Consider the following 16,792-nt stretch of genomic DNA (forward strand, 5'->3'; position numbering starts at 1 on the left):
CGAGACCCCCGAGGGGCAAGGCTTCCCCCTGGGGCCGGTGGAACAGGCGCCCAAACCCTCCGCTCCCACAGCCAGCGTCTAAATTGGAGAGTGAAAAATAACCCCAGCGTGAGGGAGGCCCCAGGCTGCAGGTTGCTTCTTGCCAGAAAGGGGCACCTCCCGGAAGACAAGGACAGAGAAGAAATGGTGGTGAAGGTTGGGATAAAGACTGTGCCGCGTGGGGTCCCCTGGAAAGGTCCTTGTCTGGGAGGTGGGCGGGAGGCGAAGTAGAAAAGGATATAGGCCTCCCCTCCAAAAAAATCACAAGTTGCCCCCACTGGAGAGCCCAGAGGCAGCTAAGCGAACCTGGGGGTGCTGAACAGGATGGAAGGGGCCTTGCTTGCCACTTGGGCTGCGGCACGTGGAGTGATGGCCAAGAAATACCAAACGAGCTTGTGAAAATGGATCTAGGTTTCACTCCCAGTTGAGTGGGCAGCCACGTGGTCACACGTGGTTTGAGTCTGGTTCCAGACCTCTGAATTGCAAGCCTGAGATCAAAGTTGGCTTATTTTTTACTGGAATATAGTTGATTTACAATGTTGTGTTGGTTTCAGGTGTACAGCAAAGCAAATCATTTACACATATATGTATCCAATAAAAATTTTTTTCAAGTTGGCTAATGTGTTAGAACATAATTGAAGCCTTGGCTGGCAGGCTAGGTAGTTTAGATTATCCTATAGGTCCTGGAATCCTTAGGAAATTTTGAAACCTTACCTTCTTGATGTGATCAGAGCAGGGTAGTTTAGGGAATGGGGCCTCTCTGTAAGGACTGTACAGGTCCAGCTGGGGCGGAAGGCAAGTGGAGTTGGGTTTGTCCAGCCTTGTGCAGAAAGCACAGAGGTACCATCTGGGTCTGCAGGGGCCCTGCCCAATCTGGAAGAGTGTTCTGACAATAGTAGTTCCTAGGATCACTTAGGTCAAAAGAGACTGCAGACCAGGTAGGATTTTTAAAAATTTCCTGTGATCCTACAGACTCTTCTATTTTACTGGGTTTCAGCCATATATCACTCTAACAAGAACATGTGAATATTGCTAGGCTATAACAGAACCTTCAATAGCGATTTTGTTCTGCCAGTTGGCTGCTGTTCTTCTTTGCCTCCCCAAGTTTTGACTGTAAACATTCCAGTCATCCCAGAGTTTTATAAGAAGTGTTTCGGATTGAAATGCAGATTAGAAGCATGGAGTGGGGAAGTAGGGCAGAAATGATGCGTATAACACCTGCTGCCTCCCACTTTGTTAGCAGAGTGTCTCTGCCTTTTTTAATGGTTTCTGGAGAGGTTAGTTAATAAGTATTTTTACCTCTTGCTGGCAGGAAAGTTATATGTGCATGCGTTGCTAGTAAAATTATAGTAGAATAGAGTTTATTATTGGGATTTGATTTTTTCCTCCAGTATATTTCCAGTGATACCATCCACCTTTTAAAAAAAGAAGGTCACATCTCTTGTGTTGCATTCAAAGCGTTTGCAGAAAGTTCTCTTGTGAGTATGCTTTTATAATTGGGAAAATTTGTATAGTAGTTCATGGAAATCTACTTAACTTCAAGAATTTTTAGACTTAAGAGCTGGTTTATAATAGGAACAAATGAAAACTTAGAGCATTTTCTTCTTATTTCAGAAAATTATACATACTTTTAAAAAAATAATGGGGAGAGAGTGTTCCTAGAAGATTCTGACTTAAAAGAATGTCAGGGTTGGGTACGCGGGACAGTCTGTCACATATGTCTGGATTTTTCTCTCTCTTGGGATATTTGCCTCAATATTTAATGTGGGCTGTAATTTTTCCTTTATTTATAAAATCTAAAGTTGGTCACCAATGTGTATTTCCAAGTGATTTTTTATTACCCAGGGAGCTTCCCCCCCCAATTTATTTATGAAAAAATTTTAAGGTATTATAATTAACATTTACCATCTTGCCTAATCATACCTCCATCCCTCCATCCATTCATGAATCCATCCTTTTTTTAAAAAATAATTTATTTATTTATTGGGTCTTCTTTGATGCGTGGGCTTTTCTCTAGTTGCAGCAAGTGGGGGCTATTCTCTAGTTGTGGTGCATGGGCTTCTTATTGTGGTGGCTTCTTTTGTTATGGAGCATGGGCTCCAGGGCATGCAGGCTTCAGTAGTTGAGGTTCCAGGGCTCCACAGTTGCAGTTCCCAGGCTCTAGAGCACACTCAATAGTTGAGGCACATGGGCGTGATTGCTCCATGGCCTGTGGGCTGTTCCCAAACCAGGGATCACACCTGTGTCTCCTGCACTGGCAGGCAGATTCTTTACCCCTGAGCCCCAGGGAAACCCGCAGCTTACTTCTTTTTTATGCATTTCAAAGTAAGTTGCAGGTATCCGTATGCTTCACTCCTGAACACTTCAAGTATGCATGTCATTAACAAGAGTTTAGGATTTGTTTCTTAAAGTGATTCTTTTTCTTAAGAAAAAGAAAAGGAAAAACTACCCTTTAAGAAGAGCACTTGAAATAATCAAATTCATTTGTCTTCCTAAAATGTCTATCTAAAATGTTCAGTTTGGGGAGTTCCCTGGTAGCCTAGAGGTTGGGATTCAGGCTTTCATTGCCTTGGCCTAGGTTCAGTACCTGGTTGGCGAACTGAGATCCTGCCTGCGTGGTGCAGAAAAAAAAAAAAATAAAATTAATACTTAGATGTTCAGTTCGGTTTTATTTATTTATTTATTTTTTTAATGCTGCTTTAGATTCTGACTGATACCAATGAGAAAAAAGTGAGAATTGCCTGATACTCAAAACTCTTACAGAGACAACCGCAGCACTCTCACAAGGCCCCACCCACCTCTGTCGCACATGGTTAGCTAGAGCACCTCCTCGGTATCTCTCCTTCCTCTCAGCAGAAGCAGCAGCCCAGATGATCAGGGCTGCAATCATTATCTGGGACTATCCAAAAAACCTGGTCATGTTAGAAAAGAAAAAGCAAGGGGAAAAAAGAAGGGTAAGGTGTGTGCGGGCATGTGTGCTTAGTCACGAAGTCGTGTCCTCCCACTCTTTGCAACCCCATGGACTGTAGCCCACCAGGCTTCTCTGTCCATGGAATTTTCCAGGCAAGAATACTGGAATGGGTTGCCACTTCCTTCTCCAGGGGATCTTCCCAACCCAAGGATCGAACCCAGGTCTCCCGCACTGCAGGCCAATTCTTTACCAGCTGAGTTACCCGGAAAGCCCCTAGGGTATAGCACATATGGCACAGTATAAAGCATGTTCAAACACGACTCTGGTCTTTACTTGGGTGGTTCTTAGGACAGTTTTTCACTGAACTTTCTAGGCTTCACTTTGAAAGTCAAACCCAATAAATACTCTGATGGAAATTTGTAGACATAGGTTAGTAATATTTCACATAAAGAATAAAATTTTCATGGAAAAATAAGATGTTGTAAATTGGATGATGGATTTGGAGATGCAAATTGTTCCTGTATTTCCAAAGAATTTCTGTATTTCAAGTACTTATTGCTATGTTCCAAGCACTGGTATCTAAACTGGTTAAATATATTGTTACAACATTATTAGGACCTTTTTGTGTGTCAATTTTAATTGACGTTCAGTTCAGTTCAGTTGCTCAGCTGTGTCCGACTCTTTGCGACCCCATGGACCAAAGCACACCAGGCTTCCCTGTCCTTCACCATCTCCCAGAGCACAAACTCATATCCATTGAGTCAGTGATACCATCTAACCATCTCATCCTCTGTTGTCCCCTTCTCCTCCTGCCTTCAGTCTTTCCCAGCATCAGGATCTTTTCCAGTGAGTCAGTTCTTCACATCAGGTGACCAAAGTATTGGAGCTTCAGCTTCAGCATGAGTCTTTCCAATGAATATTCAGGATGGATTTCCTTTAGGATGGACCGGTTGGATCTCCTTGCAGTCCAAGGGACTGTCAAGAGTCTTCTCCAACACCACAGTTAAAAGCATCAGTTCTTCAGTGCTCATCTTTCTTTATAGTCTAACTCTCACATCCATACATGACTACTGGAAAAACCATAGCTTTGACTAGATGGACCTTTGTTGGCAAAGTAATGTCTCTGCTTTTTAATATGTAGTCTAGGGTCATAGCTTTTCTTCCAAGGAGCGAGCATCTTTTAATTTCATGGCTGCAGTCACCATCTGCAGTGATTTTGGAGGCCCCCCCCCCAAAAAAAATAAAGTAGTACTAAGTAGAAAAGCAAACAATAGCAATACTAAGTAGAAAATTTTAAAAATTTGGACAAGTAAAACTAAAGCATATTACATGCTCATCCTCCAGAAGTCATATGTGAACGGTGTGTGTGTGTGTGTGTGAGAGAGAGAGAGAGAGAGACAGAGTTTTTAAACCAAAGTGGGGTCGTAGTATATAGACTGTTTGGTAGCCTGTTTTTCTTTATCAGTAAGAATTTCTACCCTTTCATTTCAGTTCATTTCGGTAAAAATGCATCGCCTCGAATCTCAAATCATTCTCCCAAGAAGATCCAGGAGTGTCACTGAGCTGACTTGCTCTAGCTAACAAATATCCAACTGAAGTCCATGCCTGGCATCTCTGGTTGTTAGGTTTCTTAATTTTTTAGATTTAGCACATCCCACCCTTTATTAAATCGCATTGACTAGCTTCTTTAACACTCAACATTTTAGAATATAAACCTACAGAAAATATAGAATAAGCACCCCTATACACATGACCAAAGTCACCATTCACTGATGTTTTATCTCATGCTCTTTCTTCCTCTCTCTCCTCTTCTCCCGACCCCCTCATTCTCTATCCTTAGTCTATTTGAAAGTTATTTGTAGACATCCGTTTGTATTTATGTTTGATTTTTGTCTTTTGTGACATTGATATTTCAGTCCAGGCTAGTTATTTTATAGAATGTTCTTCATTGTGGGCTGTTGTCTGACTATTTTCACATGATTTTGTTCTGTTAAACATTTTTGTCAGGAGTACTATGTAGGTGACTTACTGGCCTTCTCAGTGCCTCATATCAGGAAGCATGACAACAGTTTTATCCTTTTATTGGGGATGTTAATTCTGATGGCTTGGTTATGGCAGTGCCTGGAAGATTTCTCCATTGTAAAGGAAGTTGTTCCTTTTGAAATGAAGTCACCTGTGTGTTGATACTCTAAAACTGTAGGTGTGCTGACAACCTTTCACCCAAAAGTTTTAGCATCTTTGGATCCTTGACTGAATGAGTTATTAGAATAGTGTTAATAAATGTGATTTTTTTCCCTTAAGTCTGTTGACAAACAGCCAACTGGGCATACTCAAATAAGGCAAACGCTTAAGCTATAGCCAATCAAATAATTTCCTTGCTTTGGTTTCAAACTTCATCTGTAAAAATGTTCCCCCTAATTCTTGTCTTTTCTAAAAAACATTTTTTAGTGATTTCGTCGTGCCTGATCTTAGTTGCAGCATGCAAGGTCTTCTTTGGGTCATGCGTGATCTTTTGTTGCAGCTCAGGACCCTCAGTGATGCTGTGGCCTCTTACCTATAACAAATTTTTTTTTTTTGCTAGTTGAATTTGTTAACTTTCCCTCTAAAAGGAACAGAAAGAGCAGAGTAGTACCTTTGAACCTGAATTTTAAAAGATCATTTGAAAGCTGCCTAATCTGTTGAAATTTACAGATGCTGGTAAGACCATTACCTGATCTTGATCTTGGAATTGCTGGAATGTTATTCACTGGTCATGGTTTTTAAATATTTAATTTTTTTGAATTATAATCATGTCTATCTTTTTCTTCCCCACCACCCCCTCTTTCTGTTAATAGTTGGACAAAGAGAGTCTGAAGATGTGAGTGAAAGGGACTCAGACAAAGAGATGGCTGCTAACTCAGCGGTGGTTCAAGACATCACGAAGGAGGGAAAGGAGGAAATGCCTGAGATGATGGAACCAATCCCTGCCTCGGAAAGCAGCGTGGATGAGCTGATGCAACCCCCTGAGCCCCAGGCTAACGACGTGGGATTTAAGAAGGTGTTCAAGTTTGTTGGCTTCAAATTCACCGTGAAAAAGGATAAAACCGAGAAATCTGACAGCGTGCAGCTCCTCACCGTCAAGAAGGATGAAAGTGAAGGGGCAGGAGAGTCCGACGGGGCTGGTGACCACCCGGAGCCCAGCCGTGAGACGGGGGACGCAACACCCAAAGACGGTGAACTGAAACAGTCCACCGAGAAACCCGAAGAGGCGCCCCAACGTGAGCCGAGCTGCGCGGAAATCTCCCTTCAGACCGAGTCTGGTGAAGCAGCTGAGGAAGGCAAAGATGAAGGAGAAGAGAAACAAGAGAAAGAAACCGCCAGACCTGCAGACTCCCCGACTAGTCCCGTGGCCAGCGAAACCGCCTCGCCCTTCAGAAAATTCTTCACTCAAGGCTGGGCCGGCTGGCGCAAAAAGACCAGCTTCAGGAAGCCCCGGGAGGAGGAGCTGGAGGCTTCCGAGAAGAAAAAGGAACAGGAGCCAGAAAAAGCCGAAGAAAATGAGAAGATGGAAGAGCCCTGCGAGCAGCCACCTGCCCAGGAGGCTCCTGAGAGCACCCAGGATGCCAGGCTGTCGGCCGAGTATGAAAAAGTGGAGCTGCCCCCTGAAGACCAAGTGCAGGCACCTCCCGAAGAGAAACCAGCCCCGTTAGCAACCGAAGTGTTTGATGAAAAGGTCGAGATTGTCGCCGAAGTCCACGTTAGCACTGTAGAGAAGGACCAGGAAGAGCCGAAAGCCGAAGCGGAAGAAACAGTGGAGCTCTCGCCGCCCGAAAAGTCGACCGAGACGAGCGCCGACCTTCAGGAAGCCGAGTCGGCCGAGATGCTGAAGACGGAGGAAGATGCGGGCGCCCTGAGCGGGGACCACTCCCAGGCAACCGAGGTCAGCGGGGACGCGAAATCGCCGTCCACGCCCCCCGAGGGCACCGTGAGGGAGGCCGAAATGCTGTCCTCGCAGGAGAGAATTAAGGTGCAGGGAAGCCCTTTGAAGAAACTATTCACGAGCACCGGCTTGAAAAAGCTCTCTGGAAAGAAACAGAAAGGGAAACGAGGCGGCGACGAGGAGTCCGGGGAGCAGCCCTCAGCCTCCATGGATTCTCCCGACAGTCCAGACGAACCGAAGGGCGTTGAGAGCTCAGCCTCGTCTCCAGAAGAGCCCGAGGAGATCACCTGCCTGGAGAAAGGGGTGGCCGAGGCCCCGGGCCAGGATGGGGAGGCGGAGGAAGGGACCACTTCCGACGGGGAGAAGAAGAGGGAAGGTGGTGTCACTCCCTGGGCATCTTTCAAAAAGATGGTGACGCCCAAGAAACGCGTGCGAAGGCTCTCTGAAAGCGATAAGGAGGACGAGGCAGACAAAGTCAAAAGCGCCACCCTGTCCTCCACAGAGAGCGCGGCCTCCGAAGTACAGGAAGAGGCCAAAGGGAACGGAGAGGAGCCGAAGCCCGAGGAGCCCAAGCGCAAGGTCGACACCTCGGTGTCCTGGGAAGCGCTGATTTGCGTGGGGTCATCCAAGAAAAGAGCCAGAAAAGCATCCTCTTCCGACGATGAAGCAGGGCCGAAACCTCTTGGAGGGGACAGCCAGAAAGCAGAGGAAGCTGGGAGGGACAAGGAGCCGGGCCCGGAGGCAGCCGCTGCCGGTTCCCAGGACCACGAGCAACCGCCGGGAAGCTCCTCACCCGAGCCGGCCGGCAGCCCATCCGAAGGGGAGGGCGTCTCCACCTGGGAAACCTTTAAAAGACTGGTCACCTCGAGAAAAAAATCGAAGTCAAAACTGGAAGAGAGAAGCGAAGACTCTGTAGCTGGGTCTGGCGCAGAACATGCAGCCTCAGAGGCTGAGCCTGGGAAAGAAGAGTCCTGGGTTTCCATCCGGAAGTTTATTCCTGGGCGAAGGAAGAAAAGGTCAGATGGGAAGCAGGAGCCAGCCGCTGTCGAAGAGGCGGGGCCAGCGGAGGCTAACGAGGACGATGCGGACATCCCAGCCGTGGTCCCTCTGTCTGAATACGACGCGGTGGAAAGAGAGAAAACCGAAGCCCAGCCAGCCCCCAAGAGCCAGGAGGGGCCCGAGCAGAAGCAGGTGGATGTCGACGTGTCGGAGGAGCTCAGTAAGAGCCTGGTTCACACCGTGTCGGTGGCTGTCGTGGATGGGACAAGGGCCATTACCAACATCGAAGAAAGGGCACCCTCCTGGATCTCAGCTTCGGTGACAGAACCGCTGGAACAAGCCGAAGGTGAAGCTACACCACCAAGCGAGGAGGTGCTTGAAAGAGAAGTCGTTGCGGAGGAAACCCCCATCGTTACCAAAGCGCTGCCAGAGAGCCAGGAGGTGGGTGATGACACGATGGCCAGCGAGGTGGAATTAACCTCAGAAGCTGTGACAGCCGCTGAAACCACAGAGGCCTCTGGTGCGGAAGAGACCACCGACATGGTTTCGGCTGTCTCTCAGTTAACCGACTCTCCAGACACCACCGAGGAACCGACACCAGTGCAAGAGGTGGAGGGAGGCGTGCCTGATGCGGAGGACCAGGCGAGAAGGACCCGAGAGGTGCTGCAGGCTGTTGCAGAAAAAGTTAGAGAAGAGTCACAGCTGCCAGATGACGCCATCCAGACAACCCAGAAAGGACAAGCAAAAATACTGGAGAAAGTGGAAGAGGCCGAGGAGGGATCTCAGGCCCTAGATCTGAAGGAAGTGATGGATGGAGTATCCAAAGTGCTTGTCCAAGATACTGAAACTGAGACTTTGACACAGGAGAAGGTGGTTGCAGAGGCCACCGCAGAAAGCTTGGGAGAAGTTCCTCCAGGCACAGACAGTGCAGAGGCCAGGGAGCTGGCGAGCACTTGTCTTGCTGAAACCGGGACTGGGGTAGAAGCAGAGACTGCCCCAGAGCAGGCTGTTGCTCCTGACTCAACTGAAACCCTCACGGACAGTGAGACCAATGGAAGCACCCCAGTAGCAGATCTTGACGCTTCAAATCTAAGCCAGCCAGACACGATCATGGATGTCCATGAAGATGGTGAGGTTCCAGCCGGCACTCAGTCCCAGGTCCCCGAAGGCGAGGTGCCTCCTGCAGTGAAAGAGCTGCCTGCAGCATCTTCTGATTTTCAGTTGCAGGAGGAAAGGTCTTCAAAGATGGCAGAGGGTCTAGAACACACGGATGAAGAGGAGGGAACAGTGGAGACTGTAGCCATCCTTTCGAAGACTGAGGTGATTCAAGAGACTGGCCAGTGCTCTGATGAGGAAGCCAAAGAAGAACCATCCATGGAAGGACTTGCCTTGTCTGCCGACACAGAAATAACTGAGAAAAAGATAACTGAAGTTGTCCTTGAGGAGGACGTTACTAAGAAAGTTGAATTTCAAGAGAATAATATAGAACTCCAGAGTCCTGCTAAGTCTCTTCCAACCCCAGCAGAGAGAGAGATGGTAGTTGAAGGGAAAAGGGAAACAGTGGAAGTGGAGGCAACTGAAGGGAATGAAGAGAAACTTGAGCACGAACCAGCTGTGGCCGTATGTGAAGAGCTCAGTAAGCAACTGGTTCAGACAGTGAATGTCACCATCATCAATGGGGAAAAGGAAGTCGTCAGTTTTGAAGGAAGTTCTCCCCTGCTGGCTTCCGAGGAAGAGGCATGCACGGGAATCTCAGTTCAAAGCTCTGAGGCAGCATTAGCTCTAATAGCTGCAGCCGTGGAGGAGAAGGTCTTAGGAGAAGCTATCAAGATTGTAGAAACAACCGAGGCTTTGAAATCTGCAGAAGCTCATCTAGTACTGGAAGAAGAGTCCTCAGAAAAAGACGAAGAGTTTCCTGCCCAGCCTGGGGAAGAAGATGTGGCATCCACAGGGACTGAGTCTCAAGCAGAATCAATACCGACGATAGTATCTATTACGCCTGGAAAAGGCATTGACGCTGACCTGGAAGGAGATGAAACCACATCACAGAAACAGGAGTTGGGTGGAGACGGCGAGCAGGTTGGTGGTCAGGAAGGCAGAGAGAGCAACACAGGAGAGGAAGACGGCAAGGCGGAAAGTGAGATTTCGAAACTTGAGAAGGAGAGCTGCAGACTTGTAGAGAGCGTGATTCAGACAGCCGTTGACCGTTTGGGGAGTACAGAAGAAACGGCCACTGATGTCCAGACCCAGGCTCAACTGGCAGAAGCCGACAGCCAGGAAGCTGGGCAGAAAATGGAGAAAGAAGAAAGCAAACCTCAGGCCTGCCTGGTGGATGAAACACAAGCCGTAGAAGCCAAAGAGGAGTCCCCACTAAGCACCGGCGAACATGCGCATCTCATTGTTTCCAAAGATGCGAATGAAGCTTCAGAGAAGGTGGCAGCCACTAGCACAGAAGGTTCCAGGGTAGACGACCAGCGGCTTGAAGAGGTAGCTCTCCCATCCCAGAAAAAGAGAGAAATCCTTGAAACAGAGTCTGTGCTGCAAGATGACGGCAGTGCGGGGTTTGGAGAAAGAAAGAAGTCCCCATCTGAATCCCGAGAAGATGAAAAAGGTGATGCTGCCGGTGACCCTGGAAACCAAACCTCAACCCCAGAGGATGCTGAGGCCTCGGGAGGCTCAACCAAAGAGTCCCTAGATACAAATGGACCCAAACTGAAAGAGAAGGGAGACAGCCAAGAGGAAAAGGTGCAGAGCGAGTCGGAAAAAGAGATGAAAACACAAACACAGGAGGAGACACAGAACCAAGAGAGAGATCTGGCAAAACCCGAACCCATGGAATCCTAAAACATCACGTAAGTAACTTTTTTTTTTTTTAAAGTAATTTCCCCCTTCACCCCCCGCACCCCCCATTCAGATGGCAGATTTGTTATGAGTTCAGGTAATTAGGATTTTATGCCGAACCTACATCTGGGGAAATAACTATCAACCAGACTAGGAGACCCAAGTTAGTTTCCTTTTTCTCATTGACATACTCATCAGTCTTACTGGTGTCCTAAGAGTAGTGACTTCGTTTTACCGCCAGTATGACTGCTTTCTAAGAAAATAAAGAGGCCTGTGTGTGTGCGCACAAGTGTGCATTTGTGTATATGTTTGGCCCGAGGACATAAAAACTATATTGTGCTCACTCAGCACCATACCAGCTAGTTTGTTGCATTTTTAAAAAAATAACTAGAAGTCCAAAGTAGGTTTATATGCTGCTGCTTGAAGCTCTCTGGGAAAATTATTGATTTCTTCCAGCATAGTGACAAGCACTTTAAAAACATTTCCTGTGCATATGAGAGCCTAACTACTGCTGTTTGGGTATGGATTGGCCAAAAAGTTCGTTTGGGTTTTTCTGGAACATGTTATGGAAAAACCCGAACGAACTTTTTGGCCCACTCAGTAGCAAAGGACGTTGTATTTGGACTCCTCACCATGTTTGTTTCCTACGGAGTTCAGCCTATGGTTTGCACCAGGGTCCCCATTGGCTGCATCTCACTCTCACAACTCTTGGTGCTATTGCAGAAATGAGAGAGGAAAAGCAGATTTCATTTACTTTTGATTCTAACTTCCTTCCACAGTTACACTTGTGTACTTGCAAGACCAGAGTGTGAAGACAAGTAGGAGAAGAAATCGAATGCTGCTGACGAGACCAGTCTTTCAGAACTTTGGAAACCGAAGAACAGACGTGTCAACTGCTCATTTCCCGAGAACCCCTGACAATCCTGAGGCTTCATCGGGAGCTATAGCCAGATAACATTTCCTCTCGTCAAGACCACACTGACATTTTCCCTCAGTACCATATAATGTTTCTGATTCAAGGTCCTCAATTCTTAGCCCGGAACTGGAGTTGGCAATTCTTGGGTCTGCTTCTCAAACTGGAGTATCATTCTTTATGTATTTATATGTATGTTTCAAGTAATCCTCCTTCTGTATCTATTGTATATATTTTTTTTTCTTAACGTCTAAGGAAATGTACAGCGTAGTGCAATTCTTTTGTATCACACATTATATGACGGGGCATGCGGCCACAGTGAAGTCTCGGGAAGCTTTCTGCTGCCTCAGTTACAGCCTTTGAAAACAGCTCTCTAGAAATAACATTCCTGATCAGAAGCTCCATCTCTTTTAAAATTCACTAAGGATTAGGTTACATGTTCAGTATCACTCTGAAATAGGTCCCTTTCCTATTATGCATAGTATGCTAAAAATAAAAGTTTTTTTTTTTTTTTGCGGGGGTTGTTGGGGAGACATACAGAATGTCCCATTGTTGCTGGGAAATTTTTCTTCCTAGCCCCCGGGTGGAGGTTGGAAGGAAGTTTTTTTCAGGAGCAGATTAAGTTGGAGTCTTTTCTCCTAATTGTTACGGTTGTTTGGACGGATGCGTGTGCTTTCATTTTGAGGCAAAGTAGTGAAATGTTTTCACAGTATCAAGAAAAGAATTGACTGCTTTTGAGTCAACCTTACATGCTGGATCCCCATTCACACACAGCACGAAATAAGTCAGAGTCTTTACAAATGGTATTTTGATAGATGCTGGATTGTTATCTGTGCCATATTTGTGCCCACTCTTTTAAGAACAATGTAGCATTATGTTCATTTGGATAAATTGTGATTTGACAACCGATTTCAATAAAACATTTGCTTCACTTAGATTTGCTGGATTTCTTAGATAATAGGAAGCCTGGGTCCTATGTTTACTGCATCCGAAAAGCAGAGAAGCTAGAACTTTCTAATATAGTCACTACACAGGGTCACTGCTTTACGTCGGTTTAAGTTGCAGGTTAGTGGAAGTTAAGGGCAGAGAGGCTTCCGCTGAAATAAACCAGGAGCTTTTCAGATTGAAGGTGCTGAAACAATGCTACCATCTGGTGGTGCTTCCTGAAAAGGTTAGTTTTCTTTGTTAATACGTGTTAATGACAAATGTCTCTAGAAAGACATTTTAGGAAGGCTTAGCAGTAAGAATTTTAGGAAGGCTTAGCAGTAAGAATGCCTTGCCTAACCGGTGATCTTGGAAAAAATTCTTAAAGTATCAAAATGATTTCTAGTTCATGCTAATATACAAAAGATTCTGTCAGCCAATTGCTACACACACAGAACCATCCCCTATCTACTGGAGAGTTTCTACTTTTTCATGGGTAGAGAACTGGTCTGGTGTATACACTTCTTAAATTTTACGTAAACTCAGTACTCCAGTTTGAGAACTTAAATTTCAACTGCTGATTAAATTATTTTAAAGCATAACACTCAAGCAAAACTAGAATAGTCCTTTTTTTTTTTTATTTTTTAGCCAAAAGTTGGCTGTTAAAAGCTGGAAAGTAATTTCTCATAAACCAACAAATCTGATTACAATAAAAAAAAAATTGGCCATATTAGAAACACCCCTCATGCTAACAGCATATGGCCGTGCAGTTGGAGAACATTTAATATCCTTTTAGGAGTTATTTGCACATTTAATAGCTACTTATGCTTAATTATTAAACTTTAAAATCTCCAAATTAAAAATACCCTCTGATCTGAAGATCTTTCTTTTGCCAGCTTGAGACTTAAAAAAAAAACCTAAACGCTGGTGTCAATTTCTGAAGATCAACTGAAATTTGGAGATGACAGCAGTTTTTAAGGAGTTCATTAGACTTCTAATTATTGACTGACTTCCTTTCTATGTCAGGAAGAAGGTTTGTGCTGTTTTGAACAGATTAAAGATTTGTGTAGTTTCTGGTAATCATTTTGGGGGGTTTAAATTCCATCCTGCCGCTCATCCTATTGGTATTTGGTCTTGGCCAGGTCATTCCAGCCATCACAGTTGGTTTTTCAGTGGCAGTTGCTTGGTGACTGTGCTCTTTTGATGTGCCCTGGGTTACTCCCGTTCAAGTTCTGTACTTGTGTCCGTTAAGCATCATTGTTTTATTAACAGGAGGAATGCTATTAACAGTAGCATGACATACAATTCTGTATTATAATTTTAAAGCTGCTGTTGTGAAGTCCTTAAGCATCAAATGCAAACTGCAGAAGTTGGAGCAAGTGCCTAAACTTTGCTAATTTTTGCATTACTATGGAGCCATGTACAATAGAAAGGAATGCAAGACTTGTACACTCTTGCCGTTTCTTATACTTGAGGAATATAAAATGTTCCCCCTCAGGTTCTTTTGCTAATGGTACACCCGAGTTGCCTCTCTCTGCCACACAGATAACTTTGTTCCGATATTTCCTTTGAGATATTGAAGGGCTGGAAATTTTAGCTTTCAGTGTAAGCTTCAAGCTTAGCGGTTTTCCTTTAATCTGAGACAATATTTGATTCTTACTTCTGTTTGGGGGGGATGCAGATTTTTCATTTATCTAAATAAAATGCAACCTAATTAAATACCATGGATTTTCTTTCTGTAATTTCACCTTAATTCAATTTTGATTGCTCTTTACCGTCGTGAGATTCATCACGCATTTCACTTCTACTTTTAACTATACGTAATCATCCCTTGCGACACTGTCCACAGAGCTTCCTGGGACTGTACGAGTGCACAGAAATCTCTTCAATGATTCTTAAGCTTTTCGGGTTAGGGACCCCTTTGATTAGATGCTCAGTAAGTCTCTGGCTGACATCCAACCCCACAAATGAGCACAGTTTTATGCAGTTTTTGGATAGCCACACTCTGAAATCCCAACCGGGAACCAGAACCAGAGTTAGAAAACCCTTATCTGACAGCAGAAAAGGAAATGGGCACAGTGCAAGGATTCCCAGGAAGAGGCTGGCACCTGAATGTGACCAGTGTCACAGGGAAGAAAGAAAAGGAGGTTGCTTAGTGGTGCCTGACTCTTTAAGACCCCATAGACTGTAGCCCACCAGGCTCCTCTGTCCATGGGATTCTCCAGGCAAGAATACCGGAGTGGGTTGCCATTTCCTCCTCCAGGGGGTCTTCCCGACCCAGGGATCGAACCCGGGTCTCCCACACTGCATTCAGATGCTTTACCCTCTGAGCCACCAGGAAGTCCCCTTAGCCACCCATATCCTATTGTTGGTGTCACATGACTGCACCTCTAATGTGATTCTAGGGATGAATCTGCTGGGCAGCCTGGCACAGTTTTTGTACAAATGCAAGTTCCTCCTCACTACCAAGTTCCTTACCATCTCCACCCTATGGTATATCGCTGGAATTAGGTAAATGACTTGGCTCTCCTTTTATAAATTAGAAAATTGAGATATAGATCACCTGTCCTTATGCGATCACACAGATTGTAGCTAAGGTGACCAGGACTTAGAGATGGCATTGTAATGAAAATAATATAATCATGACTCTCTTTTTTTAAGTGCTGTCACAGCTTAGAAATCACCTCCCGACACACACACACTTTTTTGATGTTTAAATATTAACAGGCATCTGTATAGTGCATGCCAAGTTGATTCAGTCATGTTTGAGCCCACCAGTCATGTTTGAGCCTACCAGGCTTGATTCTCCAGGCAAGAATACTGGAGTGGGTTGCCATGCCGTCCTCCAGAGGATCTTCCCAACCCAGGGATTGAACCTATCTCCTGCATTGCAGGCGGATTCTTTACCTGCTGAGCTACCAGGGAAGCCCCCATCTGTACAGTATCCAAAGCAATCTCGTGACTTTTTGCATATTCTCCTATTTCTTGTTGACATGAAAAATTTTAACACAAGAGAAGTATTACATCCAACCTTAAGAGAAACTTGCCTATAGATAGTATTCATATTTGGAAACCAGAGTTGGAATAATATTTCCTAAATGACGAAATTAGGACTCAATATGTTATTTTCCAACAACAGGATATGTTTGCTAAGTCCTAGCACTAACTGGCCCCTCTGCTTTTTCTTGTTTGTTCTAAAACTCCCACATAACCTGATATAATTAACAAGCACAGAATACTTTACATTAGGTTAACTTAAAAACCACATTGTGTTTGATCCTAATTACGCTTGTTAGCCTCAGAAGCTCTCCTAATTCCGGGAAAAGCAGATGGGGTTGTCTTTAGGACTTGAAACCTGGACATAGAGTTCCTTGTAAAGGCTTTATGGAAAGGGTACAGCCGCATTGGCCAGTGGACCATTTTAAAGAGTGGGATTTAAACTAAACGGTTACTAGTTTAACAGAGAAGAGATGCTCTCCCAAGGCAGTGTTGGGATTCTGCCTGTCAAGTGCCCAATTCTGCCCACTCCCCTGTCAAGTTTTGGTTAGGGTATTAGGGGTGTGATTAATGGTTAGGGTGTTAATGAGTTGGGACCAAAGATACTTGTGATCCTGCAAGGCCCAGGACAACCCTTCTTAAAAAAGGAAGTTTCTACCTAAAATGCCAATGCTTCTAGAGAGTTGCTACTCGAGAATTAAAGATCAGAGGTTAGAAGGAGACTAACATGTTACTATGGTAATAGCTATCATCACCACCACCATCATCATCACCAGCTAGCAAGAGATAATTGTTGTTGTTTAGTCACTAAGTCGTGTCCGGCTCTTTGTGAACCCATGGACTGCAGCACATCAGGCTCCTCTGTGGGATTTCCCAGGCAAGAATACTGGAGTGGGTTGCTGTTACTGGAGTATATTAAAATAGTGACACTTTGGCTTGGAGAGCTAAGAGGGAAATCAAGAGATGGTTAGGAGATGAACTTAACAGGACACAATACCTGATTAACTGTTGTGGGAATACCATGGCGTGAAGAATGAAGTTTCTGGGGAATTCTCTGGTGGTCCAGTGGTTAGGACTCAGCGCTTTCACTGGCTGAGGTTCAATCCCTGATTGGGGAACTAAGATCCTGCAAGTTGTGCAGCGTGACTAAAAACAAAAACCAACCAAACAAAAAAAAACCCACACAAAAACAAAACCCCTTCAATCCCTTCCCCAAATAAAATGACAAGCCTTGGGAAAAAAAAAAAAA

The 16,792-nt window shown here is 45.1% G+C and overlaps 1 protein-coding gene across 2 annotated transcripts in view; it reads left to right on the forward strand.

The window, feature by feature from the left end:
• AKAP12 (A kinase (PRKA) anchor protein 12) overlaps positions 1–14,274 on the forward strand; it is a 50,386-nt gene extending 36,112 nt beyond the window's left edge. For both annotated transcript variants that reach the window (XM_010840823.1, XM_010840822.1), the window contains exons 2-3: positions 5,785–10,720; positions 11,489–14,274. In XM_010840823.1, the coding sequence (XP_010839125.1) occupies positions 5,835–10,712 (4,878 nt within the window). In that variant the 5' untranslated portion in view covers positions 5,785–5,834 and the 3' untranslated portion in view covers positions 10,713–10,720; positions 11,489–14,274. The remainder of the gene's footprint in view (positions 1–5,784; positions 10,721–11,488) is intronic.
• The last annotated feature ends 2,518 nt before the right edge of the window (positions 14,275–16,792 follow it).

Source organism: Bison bison, unplaced genomic scaffold (assembly GCF_000754665.1).
Source record: "Bison bison bison isolate TAMUID 2011002044 unplaced genomic scaffold, Bison_UMD1.0 scf7180017864148, whole genome shotgun sequence".
In the NCBI taxonomy this organism is placed as follows: Eukaryota; Metazoa; Chordata; class Mammalia; order Artiodactyla; family Bovidae; genus Bison; species Bison bison.